The sequence below is a fragment of the Papilio xuthus genome, unplaced genomic scaffold (genome assembly GCF_000836235.2).
Source record: "Papilio xuthus unplaced genomic scaffold, Pxut_1.1 DF827542.1, whole genome shotgun sequence".
NCBI lineage: Eukaryota > Metazoa > Arthropoda > Insecta > Lepidoptera > Papilionidae > Papilio > Papilio xuthus.
In genome coordinates this window covers 1238988-1252800 of record NW_013531107.1, presented here as the reverse complement: position 1 = coordinate 1252800, position 13813 = coordinate 1238988, and the positions used below count along the sequence as shown (strand labels likewise).

At 33.8% G+C, this 13813-nt stretch overlaps 2 protein-coding genes across 2 annotated transcripts in view; one reads left to right on the top strand and one right to left on the bottom strand.

Annotated features, from left to right (window-relative positions):
- Window positions 1–35: 35 nt before the first annotated feature.
- On the bottom strand, window positions 36–6397 carry LOC106118769 (spermatogenesis-associated protein 20). Its single transcript, XM_013313518.1, has 7 exons — window positions 6134–6397; window positions 4196–5818; window positions 3894–4102; window positions 3182–3402; window positions 2711–2840; window positions 2113–2254; window positions 36–54 (listed from the first exon to the last, which is right to left on the bottom strand). The coding sequence occupies exons 1-7, from the start codon at window positions 6268–6270 to the stop codon at window positions 36–38; spliced, it is 2481 nt and encodes an 826-aa protein (XP_013168972.1). The 5' UTR covers window positions 6271–6397.
- Window positions 6398–7147: 750 nt separating this feature from the next.
- Window positions 7148–13813, top strand: part of stet (stem cell tumor) — a 73537-nt gene continuing 66871 nt past the window's right edge. The window contains exons 1-5 of the mRNA XM_013314084.1: window positions 7148–7347; window positions 8126–8703; window positions 8995–9018; window positions 10425–10523; window positions 10859–10924. Coding sequence (XP_013169538.1) covers window positions 8452–8703; window positions 8995–9018; window positions 10425–10523; window positions 10859–10924 — 441 coding nt within the window. The 5' untranslated portion in view covers window positions 7148–7347; window positions 8126–8451. The remainder of the gene's footprint in view (window positions 7348–8125; window positions 8704–8994; window positions 9019–10424; window positions 10524–10858; window positions 10925–13813) is intronic.

Below are 13813 nucleotides of genomic sequence, written 5' to 3'. Positions count from 1 at the left end.
TAAAATTTGACAATTATATTTATATTATAAATAAGTTAGTTGTGTACACCTTTCCTGCAATTAGTTTTACACAGGTACAATACAACTTTATGCATTAGCAAAATGTATTTCTTGTGCATATTTCTTATTCTAGGCTTCCACTGCTTAAAGATCTATAAAAATATTGTTATCTCATTTTTGTCAATGACAGAGAGAGACAGAGGCTGTTCCTACTTTGTCAAAATATGAAACAAAAACACTGATCTCCCTATAAATGGATAGTTCAATGCTTGGAAATGACAGCTTTTGCTTCGTTCACGTGCCTGTGGAAGTATCTGACAGTTAATTCTATCTCTTATTGTTAGTTCGAATCCGCACCACAGCAACAGTCAGCGCCAAAATGGCGAAAATCAAATAGGCACAAAGTATCACTGCTTATAACCTGTATGCATTTTGCTAATGTATGAAAGCAGCTTTTTATTTGCATTTAATATTTAGTAAGTTAGATCCGTGCCTAAATCGACTTATTATCTTCTAACTATTAGATCATAGTTTCAAATTATGTGATAGACAAATGGTATTCATTTTATTTCAATGGACTGGATTTTTTTTTAATCTACACAACGGATCTTAATTTAAAGTACCATTTGGTAAATGAATTTAGTTTTAGCGAAGTTGACGTATGTGTTATACAGGAAATATTTTGATAAGAATCATTAAGTTATAAGTAAAATTGTAAGATTATCCAATATAATTATGAAATGAAAATATTAAAGACAAATATTTCAATAACAGAATTGATGTAATGTGTACTGTTCCCCATTGGTGTCATAGATACGATATAGAAAATATACAAATATAACCAAATGAAACGAGTTTTTTTAATTTTTAAACATTTATTTAATAGTTAAATATCACAAATAATTTAAATTGGCTGCTTCTAGCAATTGCTGGACATTAATAATAAAACAAAATAATATAAGTGTTGCCACAATAAAATACACAATACAATTAAAAAGATATAAATGTTAGACATATTTTCACATATGTATTCTTACCTTCGGTTAATAAATACTCTTCGAATATATTATTCGTAAGACAATTTCCTACCAAATGTAGTTTTTCAACCATTATGTGACAACCATCTTTTCAACAAAAATAACATGAAATAAAATTTTTGCATTGCTTTGCATTTAACTTTGAATAAATCAAATATTTTTATGATGAGCTTTTAAACGTTTATATTTCTATCACAATACATTCAGACTAAATATTTTTTTGGCCACTTTGTGGTTCACACTACTGTTGCTAATGTTGATTAAATTTTAACATTGTAATAATCTTGTAAGAAAACACTATTAGATTATTATTTCGCCTTCGTCAAACCTTTATTATAATGGCTTCATTGAATTGGCTGACGGTTATCGCTCATTCGTCAACTCAACGAGAATATTGAGGAGTTGACGACGTAACCTTAAAAGTGGTAATAAACTATAATAAATATATAAAGAAAATTTAATTACAATTATTGACTGTTACAACACTTTCTTCAAAAATGGAACACCATAAAATATTTTTTTTTTTAAGATTATAGATTTAGAATTTAGAAGAATGTAAAATTTTATAAATTATAACGATAATAAAAAATTGTGATTATTTCTGTTGTTAGTAAATTATCAAATAATTTATACAAATACCACAATATACCATCAACATGGTAAAAGTAGCAGTTCTTCGATAATACCTGTTTATTTGTCAAAAGTACAAAAAAGAAACATATTAATTCAAGCTAGAACCAACATTCATAACGATTTGATACAACAGAGTATCTACTAATTAGGATTTATAATGTCTATATTAAATTGAGAACGTTTTAAACATATTTTTTTCAACTACATTATGAGATTCCTAACTGCTTATTTATTTGAAACAATATTTTTTTTTTTAATAATATAACAAGAGTGTTTTCCATTGGGCCGATTGATTCATAAGCCGATTGGCCCAACGTAAAACACACTATAAGAGTAATATGTAACTTTTCTATATTGCGTTTTATTTTTACTTTTATTACGTCATCATTAGTACTGATGTGATGTCTATGTGTGCGGGGCGGAGGCGGAGGCGGGGGCGGGGGCTGGAGTGGGGGCGGGGGCGGGCTTGGAGGGCTCGTCGAGCAGGCTCTCGAGCTGCGCCACCTCGGTGACTGGCAGAGAGCACGCGTAGCGCCGACACACGTACGCCGTCGGCACTTCGCTGCATTTGATGCGGCTCAGAACTACACACCAATATCACGGATATATTTTCTGGTAAGACTTCTAAGAAATATCAAGTCCAATGTCATATATTGATGGAACGGCGAGGTAAAACAATGGTATGGTTAGCAACGCCTCCTGTATGAATATGTCAAGTAAAGTACCCCTTTACCTTATAAGAAGCTTAATTGTTATTATATTAAAGAATAATAGATAGTTTACATTATGCCAGTACAATAGGACAGTAGCGCTCAAAACACTCATAATACAACTGGCATAATGTAAACACTAACTGGCGTCAGCGCGTCAAAACATTCCATGCCAGCGTTATAAAGGCCTGCAATGATTATTAAAAGCCTTATAAATAAAATACAATTTCATTATAGAATTTGATCAACTTTCTGATTGGGCGCTATAAAATAATAATAAAAATGTGAACATAAAATGAATGTGCATATTATAAAGTGTTGCACACTCACGTATGTCGGACATACCGGCGGGAGAGTCAGGGTCGGCGACGGCGAGCACGCGGCCCGCCAGCAGGCGCGACCGCACCGCGCGCACCAGCGCCAGCGTGCGCGGGTCCGAGCACGCACCACTTATCAACACCTACATGATATAAACAAACAGATGTGCTTCATATTTGCTTAAAAGTAGACTGTTATCTAAGACAATAATGGATCACAAGACCGACAAACGATTCCAAATCCGTTATAAATGTGACAACACAAATGGAGTCATACAAATTATATGAAGTACTCTCGTTCAAAGTAAATTTTAAAAATTAACTTATTAAAAGTATTTGAATTCGGTCATTTATTTTGGAACAAATCTAATCAATTTAAATATTAGCAAAAAAAATCATAAAAAAAACTTATAGTCCTACAACTATCAAGTTACTAAAAGTTCTTGTCCAACTACTCTAAAATCCTTGTGGAACTATATCTTACCTGTGTGGGTGAATCATTGTAGAACATTAGCGCGGACATCATCTCCGGCAGCGCAGTAGGTGTCTCGTTGAGCCTCTTGGCGAAAACAGTCAGCAGGCGCTTGGCCATATTGCGCTCCACGTCACCACCCTCGGCCGCCTCACTCTTGTCTGCGTAAGCCGCTAGCCGCTGCAGATTGTGGCACGATACGCTGTTCCCTGAAGGCTCTGCACCATCTTGATCTTTAAAACATAGGACAAATAACTTAATATGACTTTGATTTAAACGATATTTCGGTTATAGCAACCAAAATTAAAGATCCCGGCTGAACGCAATGTTATACTGGCAATTGCCATTAGCAATTGCAATTAAAATTGAAAAAAAAACTTATAAACATAGATTTGGGATAGTGTAGTTTCCCGACAGTTAAAGAATTTTGCAAATCGGTTTAGTAGGTTTGGAGCCTGTTCAATGCAAACAAGTTATCAAATCCCTTCACTTTATAATATTAGACAATATCATATGTCATTACAACTGAATATTACTTCAAAATTGTAACAACTTGACTAGATTCAAGACATTAATAATTTCTTAAAGATATATTCCTGTTTCAGAATTTTTTGTTAATATAGATTTAGGCAAGAAATATCCAATTTTATAGTAGTGATAAAATCATAACCAAAAAATTATTGTGTTCTAGTAATTTAATGTAAGGTGGGTAATTTACATTTACCTTCTTTAAGTCTCAGAACCACTGTATCATCATTGGTAGAACAAGTAAAATAACCACCATTTGTATCATCCCAGAACAGTTCATTCTGTTTGTACTGCAGTTCCCGAGCCCAATTCAGCCAGTAAAGATCAAGAGATGCTTCATACAAATCAAGCAAACCTTTAATTAGGAATGCATAATCATCCAAAAATCCTTTAATTGGCTCTTTACTGAAACAAAAAATGATTTGTTATATACCATTACATAACTAGATATAGCAAAATAATTAATTAAAGTATGTACATGTATATGTTTATACTTACGTTTGAGCAATAGACCCATCTTCGCCTCTGTAACAAGAATGCAATAATGTCTTGTTTGATGGATCATATAAGTGTTCTTTTATAAAATTTGCTGTTTTAATAGCATCATCCACATAACTCTTCTCCGCTAGCCCCTGGCCTGCTTGAGCTAACCCTGCTATGATTAGCCCATTCCATGAACAAAGCATTTTGGTGTCCAAATGTGGTCGAGGTCTTTTTTGTCGCTCTTCATACAATATGTTGATACAGTAAGTAATTACTTCATCAAATTGTTCAGATGAAATTTCAAATTTAGACATAGTTTCTTCTTTGCTACCATACACAATAAACACATTTTTATTTTTCAATTCACCATGAGGGTCACTTTCCATGGAAATATTCCCATCTTCTTCCACACTGAAGTAATCACAAAATATATCAAAGTAAGAAGTCTCATTTATTTTCTTATCATCAAGAAGTGGTTTAAGTTCATCATATTCCCAGACACAGAATGCACCTTCTTTCTTTTGTGGAGCACCTTCATAAGGATATGAATCTGCATCCTCTGCACTATAATAACCACCAGTCTCATGTCTTAAATCCCTGTTAACATACTTGATTATATCACGAACCACATCAGCATAAAATTCTTCTTTTGTTGCAAGATATGCATCAGTGTATGCAACAATCAATTGAGCTTGATCATAAAGCATTTTCTCAAAATGTGGCACATGCCAATCATTATCCACTGAATATCGAGCAAATCCACTTGATACATGATCATGTATACCACCTTTGGCTATTTTCGTCAAAGTATGAAGACACATGTCAAGACATTTTTTTCCTTCAGGATCAGATTTATCACGTGCGTAAAAATGAAATAGAAAATTGAATATAGAAGCTTGCGGAAACTTTGGAGCTAAACCAAAACCACCAAAGTGTGGCTCAAAGATAGATATATATCTTTGGACGCATTTATTCCATGTTGCCTCTCCGGGCACCAACTGAGATGAATCAGAATCGACTAGAGATATTTTTTGCAATGCTTCCATTATATTGTGACTGGCATCAACAAATTGTGCTTTGTTCTCTTTCCATTTCTTAGCTAAAGAGAGGAGAATACTCTTAAAGCCTGGTCTACCCCATCGGTCTTCAGGAGGAAAGTAAGTACCACCTGTTACAGGTTTCAAGTCCGGAGTAAGGAAAACGGACATCGGCCAGCCACCACTGCCTGTTGTGGCCATAACAAACAACATGTATACACGGTCTATGTCAGGCCTCTCCTCTCTATCCACCTTGATGTTGACATAGTGTTCATTCATTACTTTAGCTACATCTTCATTTTCAAATGATTCTTTCTCCATAACATGGCACCAATGGCATGTGGAGTAACCAACAGATAGAAAAATTAGTTTATTTTCTTTTTTAGCTTTTTCAATAGCTTCATCACCCCAAGGATACCATTGTACAGGATTGTGTGCATGTTGCAGTAAGTATGGTGACTTTTCAGTTATAAGTTGATTAGTATACTTTGGTTTTTCTGCTGTTGCAGATTCTATATTGCTTTTAGACATTTTTATTATATTATCACTGTAACTTCTAGTAAGTTTAACAGAGCACAAATTCTGTCCAACTGTTGACAATCTGTAAAAGACAATTTCTTTTAACCAATTGGGCTGTTATCTATAAATTATAAAGGTTGCTTTAGTTTGTCAAGTGCCTACAATGTGAATAGGTAATTAAAAGTAAAATGGTGAACATATTTATTTTATACTACGAATAGATCTATACACTTTTATATTCAAGTTTATTAATTTTATCACTTCCTTGATATTTACAATTGTATTTGACAATCAAAACAAGGTCAGATCACCTATAATAGCATTTACATGTATTATCTAACCAGCTTAAATGTGTGGATGAAATACTTTATATAATTAAAAGAAGCGAATAAATTACCTTTTATTCGGACTGAAATCCCTGTTGATGGTAAACAGAGGTTCTTTATTCGTACTTTGATTTAAATTTAGATTCTTTAATTTACTATCACCTGTCGACAAACGCCTTAACAACAACACGGCTCGACCATTAGGCATAATAAAAAAATATTTTAAGTATATTGTTTGCCGCACTTAGCCTGAGACTGTTTTATAACATGAATTTATCGCGCAAAATTGATAAAATTGACAAAATACAAAAACAAAATAATAAAGACGTTTCCGATCTAAAATTGCCAGATTATATAAAATAAAGACACAGTGCACAGATAAAGAAAAGTAAAACGAAGCCCTCGAAAAATTGTTTTCATTTGTTTATTTAGCAGAATTTTTTGTAGTTATAACATAGTCTATTTATAAACATTATTGTTCCCTTAATTTAGTTCTATTATTTAAACAGAAAAAGATAGTATCTCGGCACCAAAAATCCGAAACTCAAAAGTCAATATGAGTTCGTAAAATCGCACGAAATCGTGCATACGAGCGGCACAAAAAAATTGCCCATGGGACAAAATACAAAGTTTTATAAAATGTATTATAAAAAAAAATCAAAGCTACTGACACTGAAATATACGGCTATACTATTGACCGTCTAATTTGTATAAAGCACTATAACTTTATAAATATTCTTAGCATTGCTTTTTTTTATTTTTTTTGCAATTATATAGCATTTCTCATTAAACGTTCTTGTGATCTCTTTACAAGCCAGAAAAAAAAGGATCCTGAATTCGACATTTTTCAGCGCCTTACAAAGTAAAATATACCAACAAAATGTTATTGCCTTTCGATTTGTGAAGGAGCAACCGTACCGCTTAATTGTGAAGTGTTAAATAAGTTGTTAAGTAATAACCCATAGAAACAGATCCTATATGGACATATGAAAGAAGAGAACTTAATAAGCAGGAAGTATAGGCGATAACAATTGGTCCTCTTGTCGACGTTACTCAGCTGCAGATTTCTCATAAAATGCGAGGGAGAGAAGTAAAGCACTGCGCATGTGCGAAGAATTGGACGCCATTCTCACTCATTGCAACAAGACATGTTTTGACGTTAACAATTATGTTGAACGTAGTACGACCTAATGTGTATTTGACACGAAATGTTTCATAATTTATTAGTGGAAATGAAATCTAGTGTGAAGTTACCCTTATGATATTCAAGTGATAGTTAAGTAAGGTAAGGTTATGTTATGACTCGGTTTTGACTAAATTAAAACAAACGTTAAACCATTATTATGACTTTATTATTTTTATTTACTTACATGTTTAATCATAATATTATTGTACTTTATTCGTCTTGAATTTTTAAGTTAAAATCTAGAAAAGTTTCGCATCCGGCTATATGTTTTTTTAAATAAACACTTATGTATTTGTAGAAATCTTGAATAGTTAAAAATTAAGGACATTTATTTGGTTGCTTGTGTACGTGTGTTTGGTTGCTTTTAATTATTTTTATCTAAACCCAAAATGTTATATACATAATACAGCAACAAATTAGATTTGCGTAAATTAAATTATGTAAGCTTAGCTTATAAGGAAACTAAGTTCTAGGTTTGCACAAAAACCAGTTTAAAGTTTCGACGCGTGTCTAAACAAGGCATTGTTGTAAGTCCTTAGAGGGAGTTGGACAATATCCAATAGATCGTTGCCATGGCAACAGCTGGGGGTTGAATCCGATCCAAAGCTAGGGGTTCGTAGTGATTTGCTGTATATAATTAACAATTGTGCACCCTCAGGTTTGTTTAGGGTTTGGAAAGATGCGGCAAAATTATAAAAACAAAACATTCTGAATTTGAATAGTCACAGCAAATATCTTTGTACCAATCGCGCTAGCCTAGTCTAAAAAATAAATCGTATAGACATAATGAAAGGCTTAAGTTTTGTGTACAGAAGCTGTATTTTTGTCTTGATTGCCTATGGAATTTGTTATATCGAAAATTAATTTTACATTTCAGGTACACCGGAACCAGGATACAATTTTTAACATCGTGCCTTAATATCTTCCTCCATTTGCCTGTTGCACTTGTTAATGGCAGATCACATAAGCATTATTTAACGTTGTCCATAATATATATACACGTATATAAGTCAAGGTACATTAATCGGTCCAAATGATTGTCCAAAGTTTTGATGCTATTTTGAAAGTTACATGTTTAAGAAGAGAAAGCATCGTATAATCTTTCACATAAATATATTTATGTAAACATAGAAGCAAGATGTCGATAATTGTTTGAAATCGTAAATCGAAGAGCGGAGTTGTGTGGATGGTTTTGTCGGCAAGATGTCGGTGTGGGTGGGCGGCGGGGGCAATGGCGGTGAGGTGCGGCCGACCACGACCGTCATGTCGGCCAACACCTCCATGGAGTCCGGGATTGAGGCGGGGGTACTGCCAACGGTCACCGGCTCGCTCGCCTCCGCCCGGGATTCCTTGGGCTCACTGTCCCGGGCCGCGGAACAGCTGTACGACACGGATCATACGGATCTCGGCTCGGAACTTGATGAGGCGGAGATTAGAAGGGAGTTGATGCATGATGTAAGTTGTAAAAACATAACTTTTATGGACAAAGTGAATTAACTACAGTTCAAAAACTACTTCTTAAATTCTAAACTAAGTGTAGTAAACTCAAGTAATTTAAATGTGAGGATGCGGGTAGACAGATATTTGATAGGAGGCGAGGGTATCCAGAAAACATTTAAACGACACTTCCGTTTTATATTTGAACTCGTATTATCTTTCATATCGTTTCATTAAAATTTCAATGAATAAATAACTAAATAAAAAAGCACTAATTTGATTCAAATCATATTGCTTCATTTGTTTCAGAAATGGCGACTTCTCTTCGATCGTGTAAGTACATTTTAAAAAATATATTTTTTAGCTTTTTTGAAAGTATCTTCAATGCGTTAGCAACACACGTAAAAAATCCGACATTTGAGTGTTTTTAAATCATCAAAGGCTAACCTTAAAATACTTGCGACAGTTTGTAGTTAAATATATTAGAAGAAAACATCTCGGGGGACATTTTATATATCCGTAGTTTTCTTAATTTAAGACGCAAAAATAACTTGCAGCCCGGAAGATGTCATCAAGATTAAGTAGAGAGATTTCATCAGATAACTAATTTAGAAAAACGAGATGAATTTATATACATGATGACATCGTCAAGTGTTAACAAATTGTGCTAAGCTTTCAAGCAACAGAAACCATAAACTGTTACTAAAAAGTAAGGTAAAAGTTCAACATATTTTAATCATCCTGTAATACGGAATTTTTACTTAAAATAATTACCAAGACTGTAACAATAAAATCTTACGTTAGATATGTAGGTGAATTAATATTATAAAAACAGTTAGGAATTTTAAATTCTAGTTTTAGGAAAATAGGTGCCAACAATAGTTTTAAATGATATTACCGTTAAGATGATATGTGATGATAAATACGTAGTTTGGGAACAAAAGTCGTCATAATACGTGACGTGTCAAAAACGATAATTTATATCGTTGACGAGTTTCGCAGTTATAATATTAAATTTTTCGTCTGATAAAAATATTATATTTGGTACAAATAAATTTAAAAAGTAATAATTTCGGTGCAAAAGTTTTATAAGCTGCTGCAACTCATCAATTTAGAGGTTATTTGTCCAAACCTTAAGGATAAAATTACTGCGGCCTTTAATAATTAATGCTTATTTACGAATTAATGGGATATTAAATAGTTATGTCCCACTAATTTAGTAGTAATACTTGTACTAGTACAATATTAAAGAGTAATAAATGTTACTACTATAAACCAGATGGTTTATTTTTCCGACCCAAAGAAAAATATTCAAGGAGTGCCGCATAATTTACAGAAATGGCGTTTACGACTTCAAAACAAATTTCACGGAATATTCTTTTGTTTCTGACTGATTAAAATGTACAGAAGCGGTATGGAGTAAAAAAAAGGAGGTTTTATAGGCAGATAAAGAGGCGGTAGCGCCGCGGCACAAACGATACCTCATCACGTACCAAACATTCAGATAAGCGGCTCTGAAGATAGGGGGCGCTTGGGCTGTTTTTTGTCGACTCCTTTTTGGAAATGCTCGCAATGATTATAACAGAATTTACACATAATGATGGCACGTCGAGGGCGACACCCACCATTATGATGTTTCGGTTGGCGCGTTGAAAACTCAATTTGTTATTTTTGAACGTGACCGTGTCTCATGGCGATGGGCGTGGGGCACAGGTGTCAATGTAGCGTCCTTGTTGCAGTTCGACCCGGAGGGCTTCGGTGAGATCCCGTGGCCCGACTTCCTGCAGACGCTACAGAACCCAGATTTTATTGCTCAGGTGCCGCCTCATAAACATGAGGTAAATAAAACTACAGACTGTTCTAAACTTAGAATTAAATAGTTTAACTCAAAATGTAGTTTAAATCAATTGTTTGTCTGTCAATCGGCTCTTAAACAGTTAAAATACATAATATAAATGTCTCGACTTTAAAATACTAAGAACGGTGTTTGTCCAACACCAGACGAACCTAAAGTACTGTACTGTACTGTAAAGTGCGATATATAATGTCCTTCGTTTCAAATGAATACTTATACCTAGTTCAACAAAGTTTTTCGTATGAAGTATTTCGTAATTAATAAGACGCTGGGCAATAACAAATATATCTAACTAATGTGTGTTTGCTTGTCCCTTAGATATTGTTGGATAAAGCTCGCAGTGCTACATCCGATGCGATCACATTTCAGGAGTTCGTTAACGTGGTAAGTACGTCAAATGTATTTATTACACCACAAGATGCCGCAGCGCCGGGTATTTTTCCAGTCGAATAGGATCATTAGTCTAATGGCGGCATTCTTAAATGTCCCCATTGGTCGCATATAGTTTAATAATATAACCCCACGGCGGCCGTCCCTCGATACAAGACAACTAAATTAAGATTCGACACCGATTACGCCGGTCTCGCGCGTTCTCAAACTTCACGAGTCACTAAACACGATTCGAGACGGACAAAAGTTCAGCCCTTTTAGGATATTGTGAATCCAAACGCAAACGAAAAAGTTAAGAGCGATAAAACTGTACGGTCGAAAAGGACCCACGTCCTTATCGGATTCTTACTGTCCTGCCTCGAAATGCGATAAGGACCGCCACTATTTATTAGGTGGACATTTACTTTTGTATGGTAAAATATATTATCTTAAATGCGTATTAACACTGAGCACCGTCATTCATCTTATTTTATTTTGACCGCCTCACATTGCTTTATTTTTGTAATATAACATTTAAGTTATTCTATATTTATATTTGTATTCTTATAAATTTGAATAACATATAATTAAATAAATATCTCCACGAATTTTAACAAAGAATATACTTTTTACAGCAAAATATCTAAGATATATTTTTGTACATATGTTAGAAATAAGATGATAACATAAACATAAGCTGAACTCATATTATCAGTTTTACTGCTTTAAAAAAAGCGCATGTTAATATATAAAACCACAAATCTTCTGCAATACGTTAATTATCCATATCATATCTTTTTAAGTGATGACCTCGCACCTAATATTTTAAGTATAAACGTAAACAAAATTAAGGCGAAGCATTATTATTCAAGTAGTGTTTTAAAATAATTAAGCAACGCGATTACCCCTTATACATCACCTTAATGTCAAAAGACCCCTTACCTTCAATTAATTACCGCTAAGAGGGTACACTTTTGGCAACATTAACATAAAAGATACTTAAGAAGCTCTCGATTATGTCAAGTCAACGTGGGCAGTGAATTATAACAAGCTTCGTCGTCCCTCTTTAATAATTAAGTTATTACTTAAAAAGGGTTAAGTTATAATAAGTTATACGACCGAATATTACGTCCTTATGGTACTTAAAATTTTATATGTTTGCAAATTAAGTGGCTTTTAACGTTTCTTTGTAGATTTATAATACCTCATAAAATGTCACGGGAATCGGTAATTGAATTTTTAAAGTGATTAATATTAGACCTGCGTTTTTTATTTGCATGTTGTGCAAACGTGATTTATCACGTATAGAAATAATTAGTGATATGATATTATTACTGTAATGTTAGGTTCATCAAACGAAATATAGCTAATTCTTTTTGTTATAAGGTACGAGTGAAAGTAGACTCAAGTTACAGTCATTCGACAACTTTTTTAGCTTTGTTCCGAAAGTGTATTGTCATACGAAACGAAATAAAGATGTCCAAGTTATTTTTGTAAATGACTCGCGTGCACATAAAAAACTGAGTGCTTACATAAATTAAATATAAAAATATAGGACTCCACATCGAATTTCGTTTTGGCGTTAAAGTTTGGCGGTATTGGATATCAAACATGAAAAGTAAAGTCATAAGTGTCGACTGCGGCGGTATTATCCTCATACATTCGCGTACGATTGTATAGACAGACGTAAATCAAAATTAAATTCGAGACATAAAGAGACGACAAGGGACAGTGCGGGCTCGTGGGCGTTCGTGATGCTGCATTCTTATGCTAATCCAGGCGAACCACATTCGAACGGGGTGGGCCAAATTGTTATTTATATTGTCACCTCTTCTCATATATGTTTTTTTACTCGACCTCACCAAAACTCCAAGCTAAATTACTTACTCAAAGACCTACGTAATAACAACCTACTGTTGTTATTTATATTTTAGAAATTCTTTGTCGACTTATTTTTTTGCATATTCGTATGGTATTGTTTGGAGATCGTTGAACTTTTCATGTTGTTTGGCAAACATGTTGCCGTGTGTGTGAAATAATAATCCAGTAGGTAATTATCATATATATTAGAGTATTAGGAAGCATTGTATGAGATAAGGGAATGATTTATGTACTGAAACTTTGTTGCGTCTACGTCATTATAAAATGGTGGTACTCTACCGATAAGTATATCAAGTGTAAATAAGACTGGTAGAGCAAACAAAACTTTGTGGTTTGGTGAAGTACATAATAAACACACGAACCGTACATGCTTTAACCTCTTCTGTGTACATAAAAACAAACAACATTTAAAAAAAAGCTAAATACAAGTCCTCACCCTTTATCTACCTTCTTTTTGCATAAAAATATTATTTATTAAAATTCAAGTTGTGTTTAATAATAGAAATGCGTCGCTGCAATTGTACAAAAGAAAATGATTGATGACGCGTCCTCAACTTAAGCTGACGCTTTTTGGGAAATGGCACTCACTTGGGCAGGAAGGCAATTTCCTGTAAGGAAATTAGTTCACTCCATTACGTCGCTGTTGCCGCCAAATGGCCAAAGATTGGCCGTTTTATACCCCGCTTTTGTTAAATGCAGTAGTATTAGACCTAGAGGATTATAATTGCGTTCTATTGTAAAGATCTCGTCGAATTGAGTTCACTAAATCTTACCATTTAATGTGTAATATTTCTTATTTTTCATATCATAAGGTATTATATCAAACGGGCAACTTCTTACTAACAAATTCTTAGTACCTTTTTACATGCATTGCAAGAGATTTTTGACGTACATAGAGTACCAAATATATATAAAATGTAACAGTCCTTATATTTCGAAAACAGGACATATTGATAAATCATAATAGAATAACAGATTCGAACTTTAAACCCTCCAGTCATCGAACGGGTACAGCATACGAGC